The sequence below is a fragment of the Schistocerca cancellata genome, chromosome 3 (assembly GCF_023864275.1).
Source record: "Schistocerca cancellata isolate TAMUIC-IGC-003103 chromosome 3, iqSchCanc2.1, whole genome shotgun sequence".
Lineage (NCBI taxonomy): Eukaryota > Metazoa > Arthropoda > Insecta > Orthoptera > Acrididae > Schistocerca > Schistocerca cancellata.
Genome location: NC_064628.1, coordinates 228080341 through 228100507, shown reverse-complemented (window position 1 = coordinate 228100507; position 20167 = coordinate 228080341). Strand labels below are relative to the sequence as shown.

The 20167-nt window shown below is 41.5% G+C and overlaps 1 protein-coding gene across 1 annotated transcript in view; it reads right to left on the bottom strand.

Annotated features, from left to right (window-relative positions):
• LOC126174856 (ubiquitin carboxyl-terminal hydrolase 5) overlaps positions 1-20167 on the bottom strand; it is a 166475-nt gene that overhangs the window by 105702 nt on the left and 40606 nt on the right. Inside the window, exons 4-5 of the mRNA XM_049921253.1 lie at positions 1829-1935; positions 1560-1747 (exon numbers count right to left, since the gene is read on the bottom strand). Of these exons, the coding sequence (XP_049777210.1) occupies positions 1560-1747; positions 1829-1935 (295 nt within the window). The remainder of the gene's footprint in view (positions 1-1559; positions 1748-1828; positions 1936-20167) is intronic.

Sequence of the window (20167 nt, the reverse complement as noted above, 5' to 3'; positions counted from 1 at the left end):
AACTTGGAAAAACGGTGTTCTGCATAACTGGCAGACCTTACCTCCAACAAATTTAACTGCAAACACAGTAAACAGAAGGCGCTGCAAATCCAAATCATGAATATTTAGATCTGAAGTTGGTTGAACTCAGCCAAAACCAGTCATTCAAATAAAAATATATGATGAGCTAGGCACTGCTTTGCACAGGTAGCAGAATGGAACATTTCTTCACCATGGAGTAGCTCCAGGTTTGTAGTCTCTCTACATGTGTTTTGCTGATTGTGTGATACACACACAGCATGAGTTTTTGCACTACTATTACACCATGTTGCATGCTTGTCTTTCATAACACTATCAAAATGCAGGGTGTTATTTTTAAGAATCTGTTTAACTGTGAAGAAACAGCCTACAGGTGTCGTATGGTCTATATGTTTCCTTGAATATACTGATGCTGTGCAAGCTGACATCTTAAAAGGTCCTTGTCACTTGGTGTGAAAGATTGTTTACTCATACCAGCTGACTGCCTAGTCATTGCAGCTCAGAATGTCAGAATTTTTGATGAACACTCCATTTCAGTATCTTCACAAACTGCAGATTGTACAGCAATTTTATTCTAATGACGGCTTATTTAATGTACCTACAACTGTGAACTATATTCCTGGAAGTCAATGAAAATGTGAACTTCATTCAAAATTCTTAAATGTTCAATGAAGCCCATGCTCACATAAGTGATTACGTTACGATGCAGATTTCAGTTATCAGGCTCAAGAAAACACTGCTCAGATTCACCAGTTACAGTTTCACCGTACCAAAATTAGTACATAGTGCACAGCATTCACTTCACCAGGTGCTAGGCCTTCACTCTCTTAAGGTTAATGAGAGACTACTGTCACCATGGCGTCAGAGTGTCATTGTAAATACTCTAAAAAGGGATCCATGGTTCCAACACTATATACATTTCCTTGGTATTTCGGTAACCTGGTTTTAATAGGAAGAAGTCTCCCACCCCCTCCCCCAATAGGTATGTGGCAGCAATGAAAAATTATTTGGGGGTTGCGTTATTCAAAGGAATGTTAGCATCACTTGCCTGTTACTGTACCCAGACCTTCCATCTGCAGCTTCTCTTCATGGAGATATATAACAAGCATCACACTACCAACAACAGTTCCTCAGCTCGTCAAGGGACATTGTCCTGATATCCTACACAATTTTTTGCCAGTAAAAGTAATGTTAATTTTTGAGAACAATACTCAAGAGCTGAACGGAGTAATGTTCCAAAATTTATGCTCTCAACGTCTCCACATATCCGATGTCATTCCAACATACAGTTTTATATCCCACACAATTCAATTATGCAAGGCCACTCACCACTAGTCCGCATTTTCTACTTATTCATCTGTTTACATTCACAAGAGTGAATTAGTATTTTACAAAAGGAATTAGTGTATTAAACTTCTTGATAACAAATTTACATTTTCAAGTCCTGTTAATAATCAAATCAAAACATGATTCAGACACAATATCAAAACCTGAAAATCTATTAGACCAGTATAAGCTATAATTAAATACAAATATATTACTTGTTTCACGATAATGCTCAACAGCATGGTCATTTCCTCCAGAGCCATCAAAAAATTTTCTCCCACAAAGAACAGCTCCATCTGTTAGATTGAGCCACAGATTCTGAGTGAGATCACATTTCTCACACTTCCATCCACTTGGAGGAATCTTTTTGCCATTATTTAATTGAAGAAGATTATTTGCATGCCTTGAAAGAAAAATAGAGTATGATTGTAGCATATTTGTTGTACATACATGCATCTACATGTAAAATTTGGTTCAAACTTACTTTGATATTATTCTTGCTTCACCGTCCCATGTGCCTGTTAATGCCTCGAGTTCAGCTAGTTTTGTGGCTGACTCTGCAGCTAGAATAGCTTTGACACATTCCTGCACCTGTTTAGGAGAGAGATACTGATTGTCCAAATCTGATAAAGTGACACATATGACAAGCATCAATGTTTTACTTATTAATGTTGATAAAAGCAAATGGGTCATTCCATGCTCCCATATGGAGGACACAGAAATAGGCATCCCTGTGGCTGAGATGCAACTGAAAGAGGGTTGAAAACAAGTAAGTCACCCTGTCCAGATGGAATCCTAATTTGACACTGGCCCCATACTTCACCTGTATTTATTGTGGATCTCTCACCCAGAGTAAAGACCCAAGCTACTGGGAAAAGTGCAGGTGACACCTGTATATCAGAGAGGTTAAAGAATGGACATGCAAAATTACAGACAATATCCTTAATTAACATTGGTTTGCTGCAGAATTCTTGAGCGTATTCTAAATTCAAACATAATAAATTTCCTCAAGACAGAAGCTTCTATCCACAAATCAGAACAGATTTAGCAAGACTCGCTCGTGTGAAATTCAGCTTTCTCTTTCCTTGCACAATACTCTGCAAATCAAGGATGAAGGGCAACAGGCAGATCCAACATTCTTAAGTTTCTGAAAAATGTCTGACACAATGCCCCGCTGCAGACTTAATGAAGGAAGGAGCATACAGAGTAAGTTCCCAGATATGTGAGTGGCTCAAAGACTTCTGAAGTGACAGAACCTGGTATTTTATCCTGAATGGTTAGTATTCATCAGAGACAAAGGTATCATCACAAATTCCCCACAGAATTGTGATAGGACCACTCTTGTTCTCCATACAGGGTGGTCGATTGATCGTGACCGGGCCAAATATCTCACGAAATAAGCATCAAACAAAAAAGTACAAAGAATCAAACTTGTCTAGCTCGAAGGGGAAAACCAGATGGCACTATGGTTGGCCCATTAGATGGCACTGCCATAGATCAGTTATCAACTGCATTTTTAAAAATAGGAACCCCCATTTTTTATTACATATTCGTGTAGTATGGAAAGAAATATGAATGTTTTAGTTGGACCACTTTTTTCGCTTTGTGATAGATGGCGCTGTAATAGTCACAAACGTATGGTTCACAATTTTAGATGAACAGTTAGTAACAGGTAGGTTTATAAAATTAAAATGCAGAATTTAGGTACGTTTGAAGATTTTATTTCAGTTGTTACAATGTGATACATGTACCTTTGTGAACTTATCATTTCTGAGAATGCATGTTGTTACAGCGTGACTACCTGTAAATACCACATTAATGCAATAAATGCTCAAAATGATGTTCGTCAAGCTCAATGCATTTGGCAATACGTGTAATGACATTCCTCTAAACAGCGAGTAGTTCACCTTCCGCAATGTTCGCACACGCATTGACAATGCACTGACGCGTGTTGTCAGTGGATCACGATAGCAAATATCCTTTAACTTCCCCACAGAAAGAAATCCGGGGACGTCAGATCCGGTGAACGTGCAGGCCATGGTATGGTGCTTCGAGGACCAATCCACCTGTCATGAAATATGCTATTCAATACCGCTTCAACCACAAGCGAGCTATGTGCCAGTCATCCATCATGTTGGAAGTACATCGCCATCCTGTCATGCAGTGAAACATCTTGTAGTAACATCGGTAGAACATTACGTAGGAAATCAGCATACATTGCACCATTTAGTTTGCCATTGATAAAATGGAGGCCAATTATCCTTCCTCCCATAATGCCGCACCATACATTCACCCGCCAAGGTCGCTGATGTTCCACTTGTCGCAGCCATCGTGGATTTTCTGTTGCCCAATAGTGCATATTATGCCAGTTTACATTACCACTCTTGGTGAATGATGCTTCGTCGCTAAATAGAAGGCATGCAAAAAATCTGTCATCATCCCGTAATTTCTCTTGTGCCCATTGGCAGAACTGTACACAACGTTCAAAGTCGTCGCCATGCAATTCCTGGTGCATAGAAATATGGTACAGGTGCAATCGATGTTGATGTAGCATTCTCATCACCGACATTTTTGAGATTCCCGATTCTCACGCAATTTGTCTGCTGCTGATGTGCGGATTAGCTGCGACAGCAGCTAAAACACCTACTTGGGCATCATCATTTGTTGCAGGTCGTGGTTGACATTTCACATGTGGCTGAACACTCCTTGTTTCCTTAAATAATGTAACTATCCAGCGAACGGTCCGAACACTTGGATGATGTCGTCCAGCATACATAGCACACACCCGTTGGGCATTTTGATTACAATAGCCATACATCAACACGATATCGACCTTTTCCGCAATTGGTAAATGGTCCATTTTAACATGGGTAATGTATCACGAAGCAAACACCGTTCACACTGGCGGAATGTTACATGATACCACACACTTACACGTTTGTGACTATTAGAGCGCCATCTATCACAAAGTGAAAAAAGTGGCCTAACTAAAAGGTTCATATTTCTTTACGTACTACACAAATATGTAATAAAAAATGGGGGTTCCTATTTTAAAAAACACAGTCGATATCCGTTTGACCTATGGCAGCACCATCTAGCGGGTCAACCATAGTGCCATCTGGTTTCCCCCTTCAAGGTAGCCAAGTTTTGTTCTTTGTAGTTTTTTCGTTTGATGCTTATTTCATGTGATATTTGGCCCCGTCACTATCAATGGACCACCCTGTATACATAAATGGTCTAACGGTTAGGGTGAGTAGTAAGTTGCAGGTCTTTTCTGATGGTGCCAAAGAGTATGGGAAAATGTCATCCTTGGGTGACTGTAGAAGAATACAAGATGATGACTGGATTTCTATTTGCTGTGATGAACAGATACTTACTCCAAATGCAGAAAATTTAATTTAATGCAGATAAGTATGAAAAAACCTTTTAAGACCTGAAAACAATACAAATTGTGCACTGCTTGAAACAGTCATGCCAGATATCTACATGTAACATTGTGACGAATTACGAATTGGAACGAGCACGTAAGGTTAGTTGTAGATAAGGTGAATGACCGACTTTCTCTCTCTCTCTCTCTCTCTCTCTCTCTCTCTCTCTCTCTCTCCCCATTTGTGAATGGCATACAATGCCCAGTGGTCTAGCAGTTCCCACTTTATTACATAAGATTCTGTTCAAATTTTGTGCATAGATGTCTAAACATCTTCTAGGTAATTCCACAAATTATTAGTTCCCAGTATTTTGTATTTAGTCTCTAGGGATTAAGTAAGTTGAAGATGGTGGAAATCTTAAGACGAGGTTGCAGAAGACTTTGTCACTTTTGAGGTGATGTGTTCCATGAAATAGTTAAGCTACACAATTGAGAATACGCCCTTTGGTTCAATAATTTGCATAGTATGAGGTATACAAGGTTTAAGACTTTTTATACAATTCCCAGAGGTGCACCATCACCAACTAATTTCCATGCAATGAAAAATGTTCAAACTATTGGTGGAATTATTTCATTAAATAATTGTGACAGATAGCCGTGCTTTAAGTTGTTTGCTATCTATTAGTTTATTTATGGTAAATGTAAAACTTAGCTTTGCAATAAGAAAATTTCTTGGCATAGTCAGTGGCAACACCTCATTCAGAAAATCATCTTTGATATTTATGTAATTTGAAATTTGTATCTCAAAGTTTATCTCTAATGCAGTTCATTCAACATCCATTAGTAACAACACTTTTTTGTGATCCTATACATTACTTCTGAAGAATAATATTACTGTTTAGTCCCTAAGTGATAAGGAGGGGAAATTGGGTCTCAAGAAGAGGCACAGGATGGAACATGGGGAAAGGGGAGCAGTAAGAAAACTGGAAACTGGGCCCTGCAAGGAAGCTGGTACAGAGCGAAGAGAGGCAGCAAGGAAGCCGGGGGAAAAGGGGACAGCAAAAAGGCTGGGGAAAAAGAGTGCAGTCAGAAACAAGGGAATAAGGGGGTAGTCTAGTCAGGAACATGGGGATAAGTGAGAGGGGCATCAGTCAGGAAAATGGGTATTTGGGGGGGGGGGGGGGGCAGCCAGGAATGTCAGAAAAAGAGGGGCAATCAGGAACAAGAGGAAAAAAAGGCACTTCAGAAGCTGGGGAACAGACATGGTGTTCAGGGAGCTGAGGAATAGGAGGGCAGTAAGTAAGGAAGCTGTGACATGGCTTGATGGGAGGGGGCCAATAAAGATGTGGGGAATATGTGGGCAGTGAGGAAGCTGGGGAGATGGGGTGATAGCAATATATTGAGTCGTAGGTGAAGAAACATGGGCGAGTCTTTATCAGTTCAACAGCAGGTTGCTGCGACCAGAGTTAAGGGTTGTAGACAAGACTGAAGGCTTCTGTTCCGTAGGATTAATGAAAATCAATATCCTCCAGGGCTGTGGAGAGATGCTCTTTTGCACAGGGGATCCTAAGGCAGTGTGCCAGAGTTTTGGGCAACATTTTTTTCTTTCTTCTTAATTTCTGTAGCTTCCTTTTCTTTCTTTTTTTTTTTTTTTTGCATGTTCAGATGTTTCGCCTTATGAACCTTCCTTTTATTCCATACAGTAAGCAAGACCCATATCTCAGGCTATTCAGAAGTACAGCCTTACTGCAGAAACCTGACAAATTTTGATGGAGAGATGCTAGTAGCAGAAATCTCACTGATGTTACAGTTAAAGAATTCAAATGGGTCCCAAAAGGTGACAGAATGATTATTGTTTGATTTTCTGTGGCGCATAGAATTCATGTGTGTTGTAAGATCTACAAAACTGAATAAAATTTTACCATCTAAGCCTGCATGGGCAACCTATGATGATCTGTGAGCATGATTCACATACTTAATTAAGTTCGTGGGCCTCCTAGACATGTGACGCAAGAGCAGTGCTCCTAGAGCATGTTTTCGTGGTAATGCACCAATGCGAATTGTACCCCTTTCCCAACACACTACACCAGCAAACTAGACCTTAAGAATGTGTTTTCAAGACTACATCCATTTTATGTTCACCCCTTTCTTCAATTTTTTATATATTTTTTAAATGCACCATGAACATTCTATCTTTACTTACAACAATTAATAACAGCTGTCTTAAGAACTTGTCATAAAATTCTGCAACACTTAGTTAAAAAACAATGTTCATGACATGCAAATAAATGTAAACATCTGAGAATAAGATGCCAGGCATCTTGATATAATATAATAGAAAAATAAAAACTTATGAACACAACTGGTTGCAGCTAATTCATTACAAACTGCCTTCAATTTCAACATTTGCAATGTTCCAATTACCTCCACACACTCTCTCCCAGAAATTTCTTCCACAGACCAGATGAAACCAATCACCAGCTCGATCCGGCTCGTGGGCCACTGGTTGCTCAGCTGTGGTTTGAGCAGTGGTTTAATATTTAAGAATATAAACTTTTTTCAAAATGAATGGGCAAAGATTCTAAATTGAACTGTATAATGTGGTTAAGCCTGAGAGATGTACTCTGTTAAGTATACTTTGTAGATTTGTTTGGTATTCTGCTCATGAATGCAGTTTGTTGTGATTGTTGTCTGGTATTGTTAAGAAACATGACTGTTATGGATTCTATTGAAATAATCTTATCACTTTAACTCTGTCGGTATGCATGTCCTTAAGACAATAATCTGAAGATCGTATAATGGAGTGAACAATTATTTTATGTTACACAGACGATAATTACACACAAGGGTAATGGGAAAGAGGTATCAAAACAAACTTCTTGGCCTGAACATTTCAACAAGTGAGGTTTTGTACTGTTACTATTAATAGTTTTTATAATGATAGATATTTTGCTGATTATATGTTGTTCTATTAGTGGGTTGGGCCCGCTGTATTCCGCTGATCATGAACTACCCAAAGTTGTAGTAGTGGTGTTGGTGCTAACCATTAGATGCATTCTGGAGGTCTTACAAACAATAAAACGGAGTAAGAGATACTGAATGGATAAACTATGTTGTTCTGATGTTTTGTTTTATATTGTCCTGGTAGAATTACCGTTTCATTAGAAAACCAAGTTTTGATTGTACTCTCGATTTTGGGTATCTGAGTATGTGTTTAAAAGTAATTGTGGATACTACCAAGCAATGTTTGACTGACTCTAGCAATATTTATGGTAAGACCTGTATTAAAAATTTAGGTGAACAATTTATATTAGGAACAAGTGGAAACTAACACAATTTCTGTATTAAACAGAGGATACACCAACTTCCAGAGAGCAACTGTAAATTAATGTGAAATTAATTTAGGAGCAGTCTATGCAAAGAGACTGCATGTCATATAATTTGTAATGAAGTTAAACACCAAGAACTTTAAATATTGAAACGACACTCAAATAAATCTAAATCACAGCCTCACACCATCCACTGAGAAAGGCTTTGCCTGAATTGGCATCATACAATGTTGCTTTGATGTGGAATGTACCCCAGTAACCGTATCTGTTTCCTCTGAGAATTTAACTGAGATTTTTTTTACATACCTTGAAGATTTTCATGTACATCAGTAAACAGACTTACAATTTCTTTATGGCTGCGGCTGACACTTTGTAAAATTTTGAAGTTTATCTGTCTCTCTGTCAACAAAGAGTAAGTGCAAGTCCCAGCAGCGTAACAGTGCATCTGGCAAAAAATGTGCTGCATTGGAAGCGGTATTCCACAAGCTTCACATACTAGGGTGTCATCTCATTGGAGGAGACACTGTTGTGTTCAACATCCTATTATTACCTTTTAGTGTCCACTTCATTCCATCATCAGAACTATTGGAAGATTCAAACTGGTGAGAATATTTAGTGACCAAAGCTTTATATAGGGAAATGTAACATATGAAACTGCAGTTAATAGCATTATTCCCCCCATACAATCTGTTTTTTGTGCACTGAAGATACAATGTAGATTTTCATATTAGCACTGGGATGACAATGTCCATTATGTGTGACAACAACAAATAAGGCAATAATTATGTTAACAAGTGAAGCCACATCCACAACAGATGCATTGTGCACAAATGCAAGCTGCAGAGCAATGCAGAACAATGCAAAGCAGTGCACAACTGCGCAGTATGTTCACTGCATGGGCAATGAGCAACACCAACCAAACAGAGCCATGCAAGAACAAACCACTTCCTTTGATTTACCAAAACTGCACGCTTTTTTTTTTTTTTTTTTTTGGGGGGGGGGGGCGCAAAGCAGAGTGGTCTGACATCCATTCCAGATGCAACATACTGTGCCAAACTTCTTTTTTTGCATTTGCATGATTCGTTGCAGCACAGCGTGGCAGGTGCGGATGTGGCTTGACAATATTCCATGTATAAGGGACGATCAGAAAGGTTCCATTTGAAGGCTGTACAGCCCACAATCGGTATGCCAATCAGGCAAAATCACCATCAGCACTGGGGCAACCACAACCAACACACCAGGTTGAGGATACCCGTTTAGAAGAACACCATGTCCTACTGTGTCAAGAAGTCCACAACTGCCTGCTGCATGCCCTTTTCCAACAGGCATCATCGACCCTACAAGGCCTTTTTAAGGGGTTGAAGGTGTGATAATCACACAGAGAGAGGTTAGGACTACAGAGTGGTTGCTCAAGCATGTTCCACTTGAGTTGGCGTAATTTCTATGTTATGGAATTTGCGATATGGGGACATGCATCATTATCATGAAGCAGCAGTAACGCTTGTCACACAAAACTTGACACACCATTCCACAGTGGTGGTTTTTGGCAGACATGGTGCCCAATATACATCCCTCATTCTCCAATGGATGCCCACCAGTATTTGTCCTCTGGCAGCCAAGAAAAGAACAACAGTACTTTGGTATGGTTTGGATGTATTGGGTAATAACATTGCCACAGTTCACATTCCTGCATTTACTGCATGCACATTGAAAAAATACAAATGCCACACTAATCCCTCGCCTACATGTTGACGCTTACTGTATTTTATGGACTAAGATGCACCTGAATTTTTAAACATTTTTTTATTAATAGGTTGCAAAGCCAGACTAAAGAAATCATTTGTTACAGAATCAAACAGACCTTTAAAATCCCTGAAAATCGTCATCTGAACTTTCTCCTTCTCCTCATTCATCATCATTGTCCTCTTCACATATAAGAGGGTCTTCACTGCCATCGAGAGTGTTGTTATGCCACAATCCTTGGAAGATTCAATAATAATGTCTTCTCTCACTCTAGATCACAACTGTCTTATCCAGTGACACACTTGTTTGATTGTAGGTCGTTTCAATGCTCCTTTAGGCATGAATTCTTGTTGGGTTTCATCCAACACCCATTTGTTCCATTTCTCTCTCATATTAATTTTAACTGGTTTATTTATCGAGACATCAAGAGGTTGTAAATCCTCCCACAATAACATCAATCTCAATTTCTCTTTCACAGAATTTTTTGAATGACTACGAAAATGAGCAAGCACAAGAAAAGAACTCTTCTTCAACAAAGCACCTTTCCTTCTCTCCCACACTCTGTTAACCCATAATTTCATACAAACCCTGTCCCTGCATCCCTTGTCATGTACATGAACAATGACACCTGGCAGTATTTCAGAAGGTTTTTGCATTGCTTGTGCTTGAAAATGATCATTGGATTACATTTAGTAGCACCAGCACAACATGAAAGGTCAACAGTGTAGTCCATTTTTTCATGTCCACTTGTTTTTTATAGTTACCGTTTTAGCACCTTTCATGGCAACAGTTCTGTTACTCGGCACATCAGATGTCAGAGGAGTTTCTTTCCATATTCACGATTTGGCTTAGTTCCACACTGGTTTTATTTTGAAGTTGAATAATAAAGTGATGGAAAGATAATATTTTCTCTTCATAGTCTTGGGGCATTTTCTGAGATATTTTGGTTTTGGTTCGCATGCTAAGTCCGCGACACTTCACTTCATAAACCTGTAGCACCAACCAAATCTACCCTTAAAACCTGTCAAGTTCCACTGTAGCACTAAGTTATGAGCATGTATTTGAATCATTTTTGTATTAATTACAATGCCATCTTGGCGGTGTTCTTGAATCCATTTCAATACATCATCATCATCATCATCATCATCATCATATAGTTTTGGTCATTTTGCATTCAGTCCTCTATTTGCACTTTTAGTATTTCTCATTTTTTTCAGTTCTTCTTAGCCCGCCAATCACAAATGGTTTTTTCTGTTGGTGGAGGGCCGAAATGCTGCTCTGCTGCTTTGTTTCCATGTTGTTCCGCTTATGCTATTATTTTCAATCTGTAGGCCACCCCAAATGAATACCTTTTATTTTTCCCATTAGGAAACTAGCTACCCAACAAAAATAATGTGCTGTTACCAACAATACAAATCACTTTCAATTAAAGTTCGCTGGCACCATAGGTTGCAGTGACATATCATAGGCTAGACAGTGCACTTGGTCTGTTGTGGCACAGCAGGAGGGAAACAGTGTTAGTAAGTCTGTGAATCCCCACAATTAATGTCTGTTGCATTGGTGCATTGCTGCTGCGAATTGAATCCGATGTTGCCAGATAGAGATAGGTTTCCTATGGCATCGAATATATAGCCATTTTTAAACCTAGTGGGAATTTTAAATTAAACACTCGACCTTTTTTTTTTATTAATTTTGAGTATAAGACACACCTGAATTTTTCAGGCAATTTTTCGAAGAAAAAAGTGTATCTTATAGTCTATAAAATGTAGTAATCGTGCTAGGCAGCAGCAATGGCCTCCAACGGAAATTTTTTGATCACCACTTATATGTTAACTTCTCAACGGGGTGTCATAGACAGCAACTACGTCCTTACGTGCTAGGCATTGTTGACGAGGAGAACAGCTATAATTTGTGGTGTGAGAAAGACAGAACACACTGGTGACATTTAGCAAGTTGCTTGTGTATCAACTAAAACAAAAGACTAAGACATATGGGGTGTTCAGTAAGTAATGAAGAGTTTTTTTTCTGAAAGCAGACTGGTTTTATACAAATTCCAAAACAGCATATTATTCCCTACTCTTCTGTCCACATCCCTATTTTTCAACATAATCTCTGTTCAATATGATGGCCTTACGCAATCTTACTGGGAGGATCTGTGTGCCTGCTTGGGTACCATTCTACTGGTCAACGATGGAGCCAATTTTTCGCTGCATCAATAACCTTACCATTATCCACGTACTGCTTCCCATGGAGTGCATCCTTCATTGGGCCAAACAGATGGACTGAATGTGAGAAATCTAGGGTGTACAGTGGTTCAGGAAGAATAGTCCATTGAAGTTTTATGAGCTTCTGTCTGGTGCACAGTTGTGTAAGAGACCTTGTAATGTCACAGAGAAGGAGAAGTTCGTTTGCTTTCTTGTGGCCACAAACACACTGAAGTTGTTTCTTCAATTTCCTGAGGGTAGCACAATACACATCAGAGCTGATTGTTGCACCATGAGGAAGAACATCAAACAGAAAAACCCCTTCAGAATTCTGGAAGATCATTGCAATGAATTTACTGGCTGAGAGTACTTTCTTTAAGGAAGAGGTGATGTGGATTGACATTTTGTTTCCAGTTCGAAGTGATAAACCCATGTTTCATTGCCTCTAATGATGATCAATAAAACATTGTTGCAATTAGCCTCGTAATATGCAAGCAATTCCACTTAGACAGTCATTTGTCGTTATTTATCGTCTTCTAAGAGGTGGTACGGGACCCCAGAGGGCACACATCTTTGAATACCCCAACAGTGGAACAGTGGGTCAAGCACTGTCAACAGTCAACAGGGACATCCAGTTGAGCAGCATGGTGGGTGTTAGTGATCCATTGATCACATCGAATGAGAGTGTCGGCATGTTCTAACATTGCTGGTATCGCAGCTGTGTGTGGTTTGCTGGCATATGGGAGATCAGACAGGTTTGCGTGACCTTGTAGTGAAGATGACAGACACCTTGCCTAATGACTCGTGGTGCTTTTGTTTACTGTGACGTCTCTGTAGACATTCTACAAGTGCCTATGAATATCTGCGATGCTCTGGTTTTTCACAAAAAAAAAAAAAAATCTCACCCACAGGTCTCTGCTTGGGGCGCACCTCCATTACTGATGCTATTTTGAAGACTTAGTGCCACCACCTATCTGAATACCATGAAATTACAGCGGATGAAGTGGAATATTTCATGATGTCACACAGAAATTCCAAACGTTTTACAACTGAAACTGGCTGAGAAAAAAATGTGTCGCATTACTTATTGAACGCCCCTCATATTATTGCTCGTTTTGAGAAAGCCACCCCTGTAGTTCAAAATTGTGAAAAGTATAGTTGCCACTCACCATATAGCAGAGATGCTGAGTCACAGATAGGCACAACAAAAAGACTGTCACAAATATATTGTTTGGCCAGTAAGGTCTTCATCAAGATTAGATGACACACACACACACACACACACACACACACACACACACATTCTTCAAGCAATCGCAACTCACACACACGTGACTGCAGTCTCAAGCAACTGAGGCCACACTGCGAACAGCAACACCAGTGTATGATTGGAGTGGTGACTGGGTGGGGGTAAGGTGGAAGCTGGGGCTGGGGGGGGGGGGGGGGGGGGGAGAATAGTAGGGTAGGTGTGGTGGACAGCGATGTCGATGTGCTATTGGGGAGCGCACACAGATGAGGTGGAAAGAGGGTAGGGCAGCTATGTGCAGTCTCGAGGTTAGATGGAGAGGGGGGGGGGGGGGGATTGTTGAAAAAGAAGAGAAGTAAAAAGACTGGGTGCAATGGAAGGACGAGGGCTGTGTTGTGCTGGAATGGGAAGAGAGAAGGGGCTGGACGGGAGAGGACGGTGACTAATGAAGAATGAGGCCAGGAGGATTACAGGAATGTAGGATATATTGCAGGCAAAGTTCCTACCTGCACAATTCATAAAAGTTGGTGTTGGTGGAAATGATCCATATGGTGCAGGCTGTGAAGCAGTCATTGAAACGAAGGATGTCATGTTTGGCAGCGTGCCCAGCAACACGGTGGTCCACTTGTTTCTTGGCCACTTTTTGTAGGTGGCCATTCATGCGGACAGACAGCTTGTTGGTTGTCATACCCACATAGACTGCAGCATGGTGGATGCAGCTTATCTTGTAGATTAGATGACTGGTTTCACAGGTAGCCCTGCCTTTGATGGGATAAGTGATGTTAGTGACTGGACTGTAGTAGGTGGTGGTAGGAGGATGTATGGGACAGGTCCTGCATCTAGGTCTATTACAGCGGTATAAGCCATGAGGTAAGGGATTGGGAGCAGGGGTTGTGTAGCGATGGACGAGTATATTATGGAGGTTCAGTGCATGGCGGAATACCACTGTGGGAGAGGTGGGAAGGATAGTGGGCACGACATTTCTCATTTCAGGGCACAACTACAGACAGTCAGAATTCTGGCAGAGAATGGCATTCAGTTGCTCCAGTACCGAGTTATGAGGGGACTGCTCCTCTGTGGCTGAATGGTGGGACTTTGGGACATGGTGGGAGACTGGAAAGATAAGGCATGGGATATTAGTTTTCGTACAAGGTTGGGAGGATAATTTACAGTTTGTGAAGGCTTCAGTGAGACCCTTGGTATATTTTGAGAGGGACCACTCGTCACTGCAGATGCGATGACCATGGGTGGCTGGATTGTGTGGAAAGGACTTCTTAGTATGGAATGGGCGGCAGCTGTCGAAGTGGAGGTACTGTTGGTGGTTAGTAGGTTTGATATGGACGGAGGTACTGATGTAGCCATCTTTGAGGTGGAGGTCAACATCTAAGATGACGACTTGATGGGCTGAATAGGACCAGGTGAAGCAAATGGGGTAGAAGTTGTTGAGGTACTGGAGGAATGTGAATAGGGTATCCCCACCGTTGATCCAAATCACAAAGAGATCATCAATGAATCTGAACCAGATGATGGGTTTGGGACCCTGGGTGATTAGGAAAGACATCTCTAAATGGCTCATGAATAGATTGGCTTAGGATGGTGCCATGCGGGTGCCCGTAGCCGTACCCCAGATTTGTTTGTAGGTAATCTTCAAAGGAGAAGTAATTGTGGGTGAGTATATAGTTGGTCATGGCAACTAGGAAGTAGGTTGTTGGTTTGGAATCTGTCATGAGTTGGGACAGGTAGTGTTCTATAGTGGTAAAGCTATGGACATTAGGGACGTTAGTGTAAAGGGAGGTGGCATCAATAGTGACGAGCAGGGCACTGTGTGGTAAAGGGACATGAGCTGTGGAGAGCCGGTGGAGAAACTGAAGGTGTTGATCTACGAGAGCAGAGATTCTCTCAGACAGGGCACAGTAACGGCCACAATGGGGTGCCCTGGGTGGTTGGGTTCATGGATTTTAGGAAAGCATGTAGAAGATGGGAGTGTGGGGAATGGTAGGGGGTGAGCAGAGAGATGGACTCCGGGGAGAGATTCTAGGATGGGTCAAAGGATCTGAGGAATGACTGGAGAACCTGCTCGATTTGGAATAGGGTCGCCGTGGCAAGTTTGTAGGTGGATGTGTCTGACAGCTGGCAGAGTCCTGCCAGATAATCCTTGTGGTTCAAAACAACAGTGGTGGAGCCTTTATCAGCAGGTAGCTTTATAAGGTCGAGTGCGGTTCTTCCTGCAGATGTAACATTAGATTGCATGTTGAGGGATTTGGGGAATGATGGTGAGGCAATGTTTGCGGTTAAGAAATTCTGGAAAGTTAACGGAGGGGGGGGGGGGGGGGATCTGTGGGCAGTGGGGGTGGATCATGGATGGAAGAGTGAACTGAGTTAGGCAGGGTTCAACATTGGTCTTTGGTTGAGACTGATTGGTAGGGTTGATGATGAAGTGTTTCCACTGAAGGGACTGGGAAAAGGAGAGAAGGTCTTTAACAAGTCCTGCATGATTGAATTTGGGAGTGTGGCAAAAGGTGAGAACTTTGGAAAGGACTAGGGTTTCTGGAGGAAAGGTTCTTGACTGTGCTTTGGGTCAGCTTACGTTCTTGATTGTGTGTGGAGGTGATGATGATGATGTTTGGTTTGTGGGGCGCTCAACTGCGTGGTTATCAGCGCCCGTACAATTACCCAATCTTTGCTCAGTCCAATTTCGCCACTTTCCTGGATGATGATGAAATGATGAGGACAACACAAACACCCAGTCATCTCGAGGCAGGTGAAAATCCTTGACCCCGCCGGGAATCGAACCCGGGACCCCGTGCTCGGGAAGCGAGAACGCTACCGCGAGACCACGAGCGGCGGACATTGTGTGTGGAGGTGGGAGTGAGTTTTGGAGGGTGGTGTAAATGTAGTAGGTCTGCAAGACAGGGCTTGTCAGCTATGAGGGGACATGGATGATAATTGGAGATTGTGGTAGAGGGGGTGGACAATGGTACTCCAAGGCAGGAGTAGGAAGTGAGCAGGGTGGAAAGTTTTTTGAAGTGGTATTTTGCATGTTGCTATAGTTCCTGGAGGGCAAGAGTTTCAATTTGTGTTATGGGTTCCAAGAATTTGGAATTTTACTGTAGGAGAAATTTTTCGGACATGATTCTATGTTATTTACGTAATTTTTTGCGTTTTGCCCACCACCATGGATCCTTGCATCTGCATCAATACGGAAAGGTGTCCTTATCCATAGCCAGAAACCAGTCCTACTTACTGTTCTTGCATTGTTGCTTGGCTCGTAGTATCTCCCACAATGGCCTTACCATCAAATTAGCCACCTCTGGCACCACCCCTCCTTTCACAATGACCTCCACCTGTTCAGATTCCACCAATATAGACCTGCAAAACCATATCTACCAAGCCCAAATCTCCTTGCAAAATACACACATGTACTACCGCGAAGTTCCATGCGAAGGTTGTGAAACTGAAGGTGATAGAGTGAGTATGGAGCAGTGTCCTTACAAAGCGAATGAAGGCCCAGGTTAACAAGGGCTGCTTCACAGAGCCAAGGTGGTGAAGGGCTCAGACCTACCGGGGAAGTTGCAGGTAGTGTGAGGTTAAGCCACCACCAGAGCAAGTGTCGAAAGTGGACTCCAGGAGGTAACAGAGAAGAGGGACGCACCCCGTACTGGTGATCAAGGGATCATCGAATAAGGAGGCATAGGATGTGTGGCCACGCATGGCAGACAAGTGGTATGCCTACCTGCTGAGCAGAAATTCACAGCCATAGCTAGTGGTAGTTCAGCAGCTTCAGCATACAGAGTTTCAATCAAGCAAGTATAAAAGGCACCAGTGGCCAAACAGATGCCATGATGGTGAATAGTGTTGAGGCTGCGTAAGAGGGACGGACGTGCAAACACATAAGCAAAGCACTATAGTCTAGTTTCAAACTGACAAGGGACCCATACAAACGAAGGAGGGTGGTTCAATCTGCACTCTAGGAAGTGCCATTGAGGACACACAGGATATTGAGGGACCGTGTACAACAGGCTGCCAGATAAGACACATGGGAGGACCAAGAGTGTCCTATCGAGCATGAGCTCCAGGAATTTTGTAGTTTCAATGAACGGAAGAGGCCCAAGATGTGAAGATGGTAGGAGAAACCACTTGCACTGCAAGACAATCAAACAGACGGTTTTGTTGCAGAAAAAACTGAAGCCACCGTTGACACTCCAGGACTAAAGATGATCAAGACATCCCTGAAGACGCCTCTCAGTGAGACAGGTCCATGGAGAACTCCAATAGATAGCAAAATCATCAACAAAAAGGGAGCTGGAAATGCCTGACGGGAGACAGGCCATTATAGGGTTAATGGCAATAGCAAAGAGGACAACGCTCAGGACAGAACCCTGAGTCACACGGACACTGAAGAACCCGCATGCACCTTGAAAACTCAGTCTTTTAAAAATTCCTGAAGGAAACAGGGAAGGGGGCCACGGGAGCCCCACGTGTAATCAGTATAGAGGATACCAGTTCTCCAGCAGGTGCCATAGGCCTTCTCCAAATTGAAAAACACAGTCAGTCTGGGATTTCCACAGAAAACCATTCATAACATGGCTGTACACAGTAATGAGATGGTCAACCGTACAATGGCACATTCAAAATCCACACTGTGCAGTTGTTAGTAAATTGCAAGACTTGAGCCACCATACCAGCAGAGCATGAATCATATGTTCTATCACCTTGCAAACACAGCTGGTGAGAAAGGTGGGGTGGTGGCTAGAAGGAAGGTTTTTGTCCTTACCGCGCTTAGGTATGGGTATGACAGTGGCTTCACGGCACCATCCAGAAAATGTGCCTTCTGCCCAGATGAGGTTGTATATATTAAGCAGAAAGTGCTTGCCCGCAAGTGAAAGGTGCTGCAACATCTGAAAGTGGAGAGCATCGGGCACTGAGGCAGAGGATCAGGATGAACTGACAGCATGATATAGGTCCCTCATAGTATAGGTGGCATTATAGCACTCCCGATTCTAAGAAGAGAAGGGCATTGCCCAAGCCTCCTCCGCTCATTTCCGATGGAGGAAGGCAGGGTGATGGTGGGAAGAGTTCCAAATTTCCACAAAATGGCAGCTCAGGCTGTTGGAGATAGCAAAAGGGTCCTGCTTGCAGTGTGGCCTCAGTTGCCTGAGACTACATTCACGTGTGTGTGTGTGTGTGTGTGTGTGTGTGTGTGTGTGTGTGTGTGTGTGTGTGTGTGTTATCTCGACGAAGGCCTTGCTGGCCGAAAGCTATATTTGTGACAGTCTTTCTGTTGTACCTATCTGCAACTCAGCATCTCTGCTATATGGTGAGTAGCAACTTCCCTTTTCACAATATTGTTACATCCTGTGATGACGCTCACCTGCTTTATTTCTTTGTTGATCGTCCTCAGTGTAGACATACTGGCTGAAAAAATGGGGGTGGGAGTGCAGTACTGTCTACTTTAAATGATGTAGCTGACAGGTGCAAATTTGTGTTTCACAGTTATTTACTTTCACTATTCACAACCCCCTCCCCCCAATAATACACAGTTTTATGGCCAGAGCACTACTGTCTAACTTTCGTTAAGCCTCATTAATAGGTTGCAGGCGAACATCCACATACTGCTACAATAGTTTTCTGCTGAACATCTACGAGCAGTAAAAACCTAACCACAAAGTTCACAGTTCTTGATTAATAGGAAGGTACATATGGAGCAGACACTGTCATTGTTTTACCACGCGGCCCATTGGTGTAACACTTATTTCACTGTTAAGTTGATGCATTGTCGTTGTTCTAACCAACACAGGCTCCTCATCTGCAACTCAGCTGTGGACTGACTGTCTCGAGACTAAAAATCGGGCCCTTATATATCCTCACAGTAATAGGTACTGAAACTACACATTGTTCAAAGTTAAATGTACAGAAATTACAATTAAAACTTAACTCATTAAATTAACTGAATACATCAAAAAGTTGTTTCTTTTTAACAGTTTCTTCTACTCCAAGAATTTGGCCTAATTGTTTGTTTAAATCATTAAATTAACAACTATAATTATGCAAACAATACTTGTCACAAAACTGTTAATTACTTTGGAATTAAGGGCTGGCTTTGTTAACATGTTTTCAAATAGAGCCAAATAGACCCTTTAAGAATGCTATTAGTTGTTCCTCCAAATGTTTCTACTTAGTACAGAATTTATATTTGTTTATATGTCAACAACAAAATTTATGTTACGAAACAATTACTGATTTCGCCATATAATGAAAGATATGGAGTAACAGTGGTCAAAATAAGTTACAAAATCAATTACATACTGTACATACAACTAAGCACAAAATTAGGTCTAGTGTTATATTCTTTAAAACTGAGGGGCAACCTTTCTCTTCTAAAAATGCAGATTATACTCACCTATGTTAATGGTAATTATATATTAAAAAAAAAAAAAAAAAAAAAAAAAAAAAAAAAAAAAAAAAAAAAAAACAATTTTAAGGAGGCAGATGGTAAAACAAGAGGGGAAGTAATAATATCCCACCCTGTTTTGTCGCAATCCCATCCTGGATTTCCATTGTTTGATTTTTGCCTGTAGTTCAAAACATGTAACTGACTCAGAATTGACAGGATATGTAGATAGTTGAAAAGTGATACAATGGAAAATCCAGGATGGAATGCAACAATACGACTGCAGCTTCTGGCAGCTGAAGTGTGGCTTCAGCTGCCAGAGCCTGCAGTCGTGTGAGAGAGTTGCGTTCGCACACACACGGGGGTGTGGTGACTATTTTCGACTTAGGCCTTGTTGGTTGAAAGCTTATATTGTGACAGTGTTTTTGTTGTACCTATCTGCGAGTCACATCTCTGCTATATGGTGAGTAGCAATTGTGCTTTTCATATAGTTGAAAAATTAGCATTTTTCATCCTTTGTGGGGTCCAGAAAAAACATTTTCC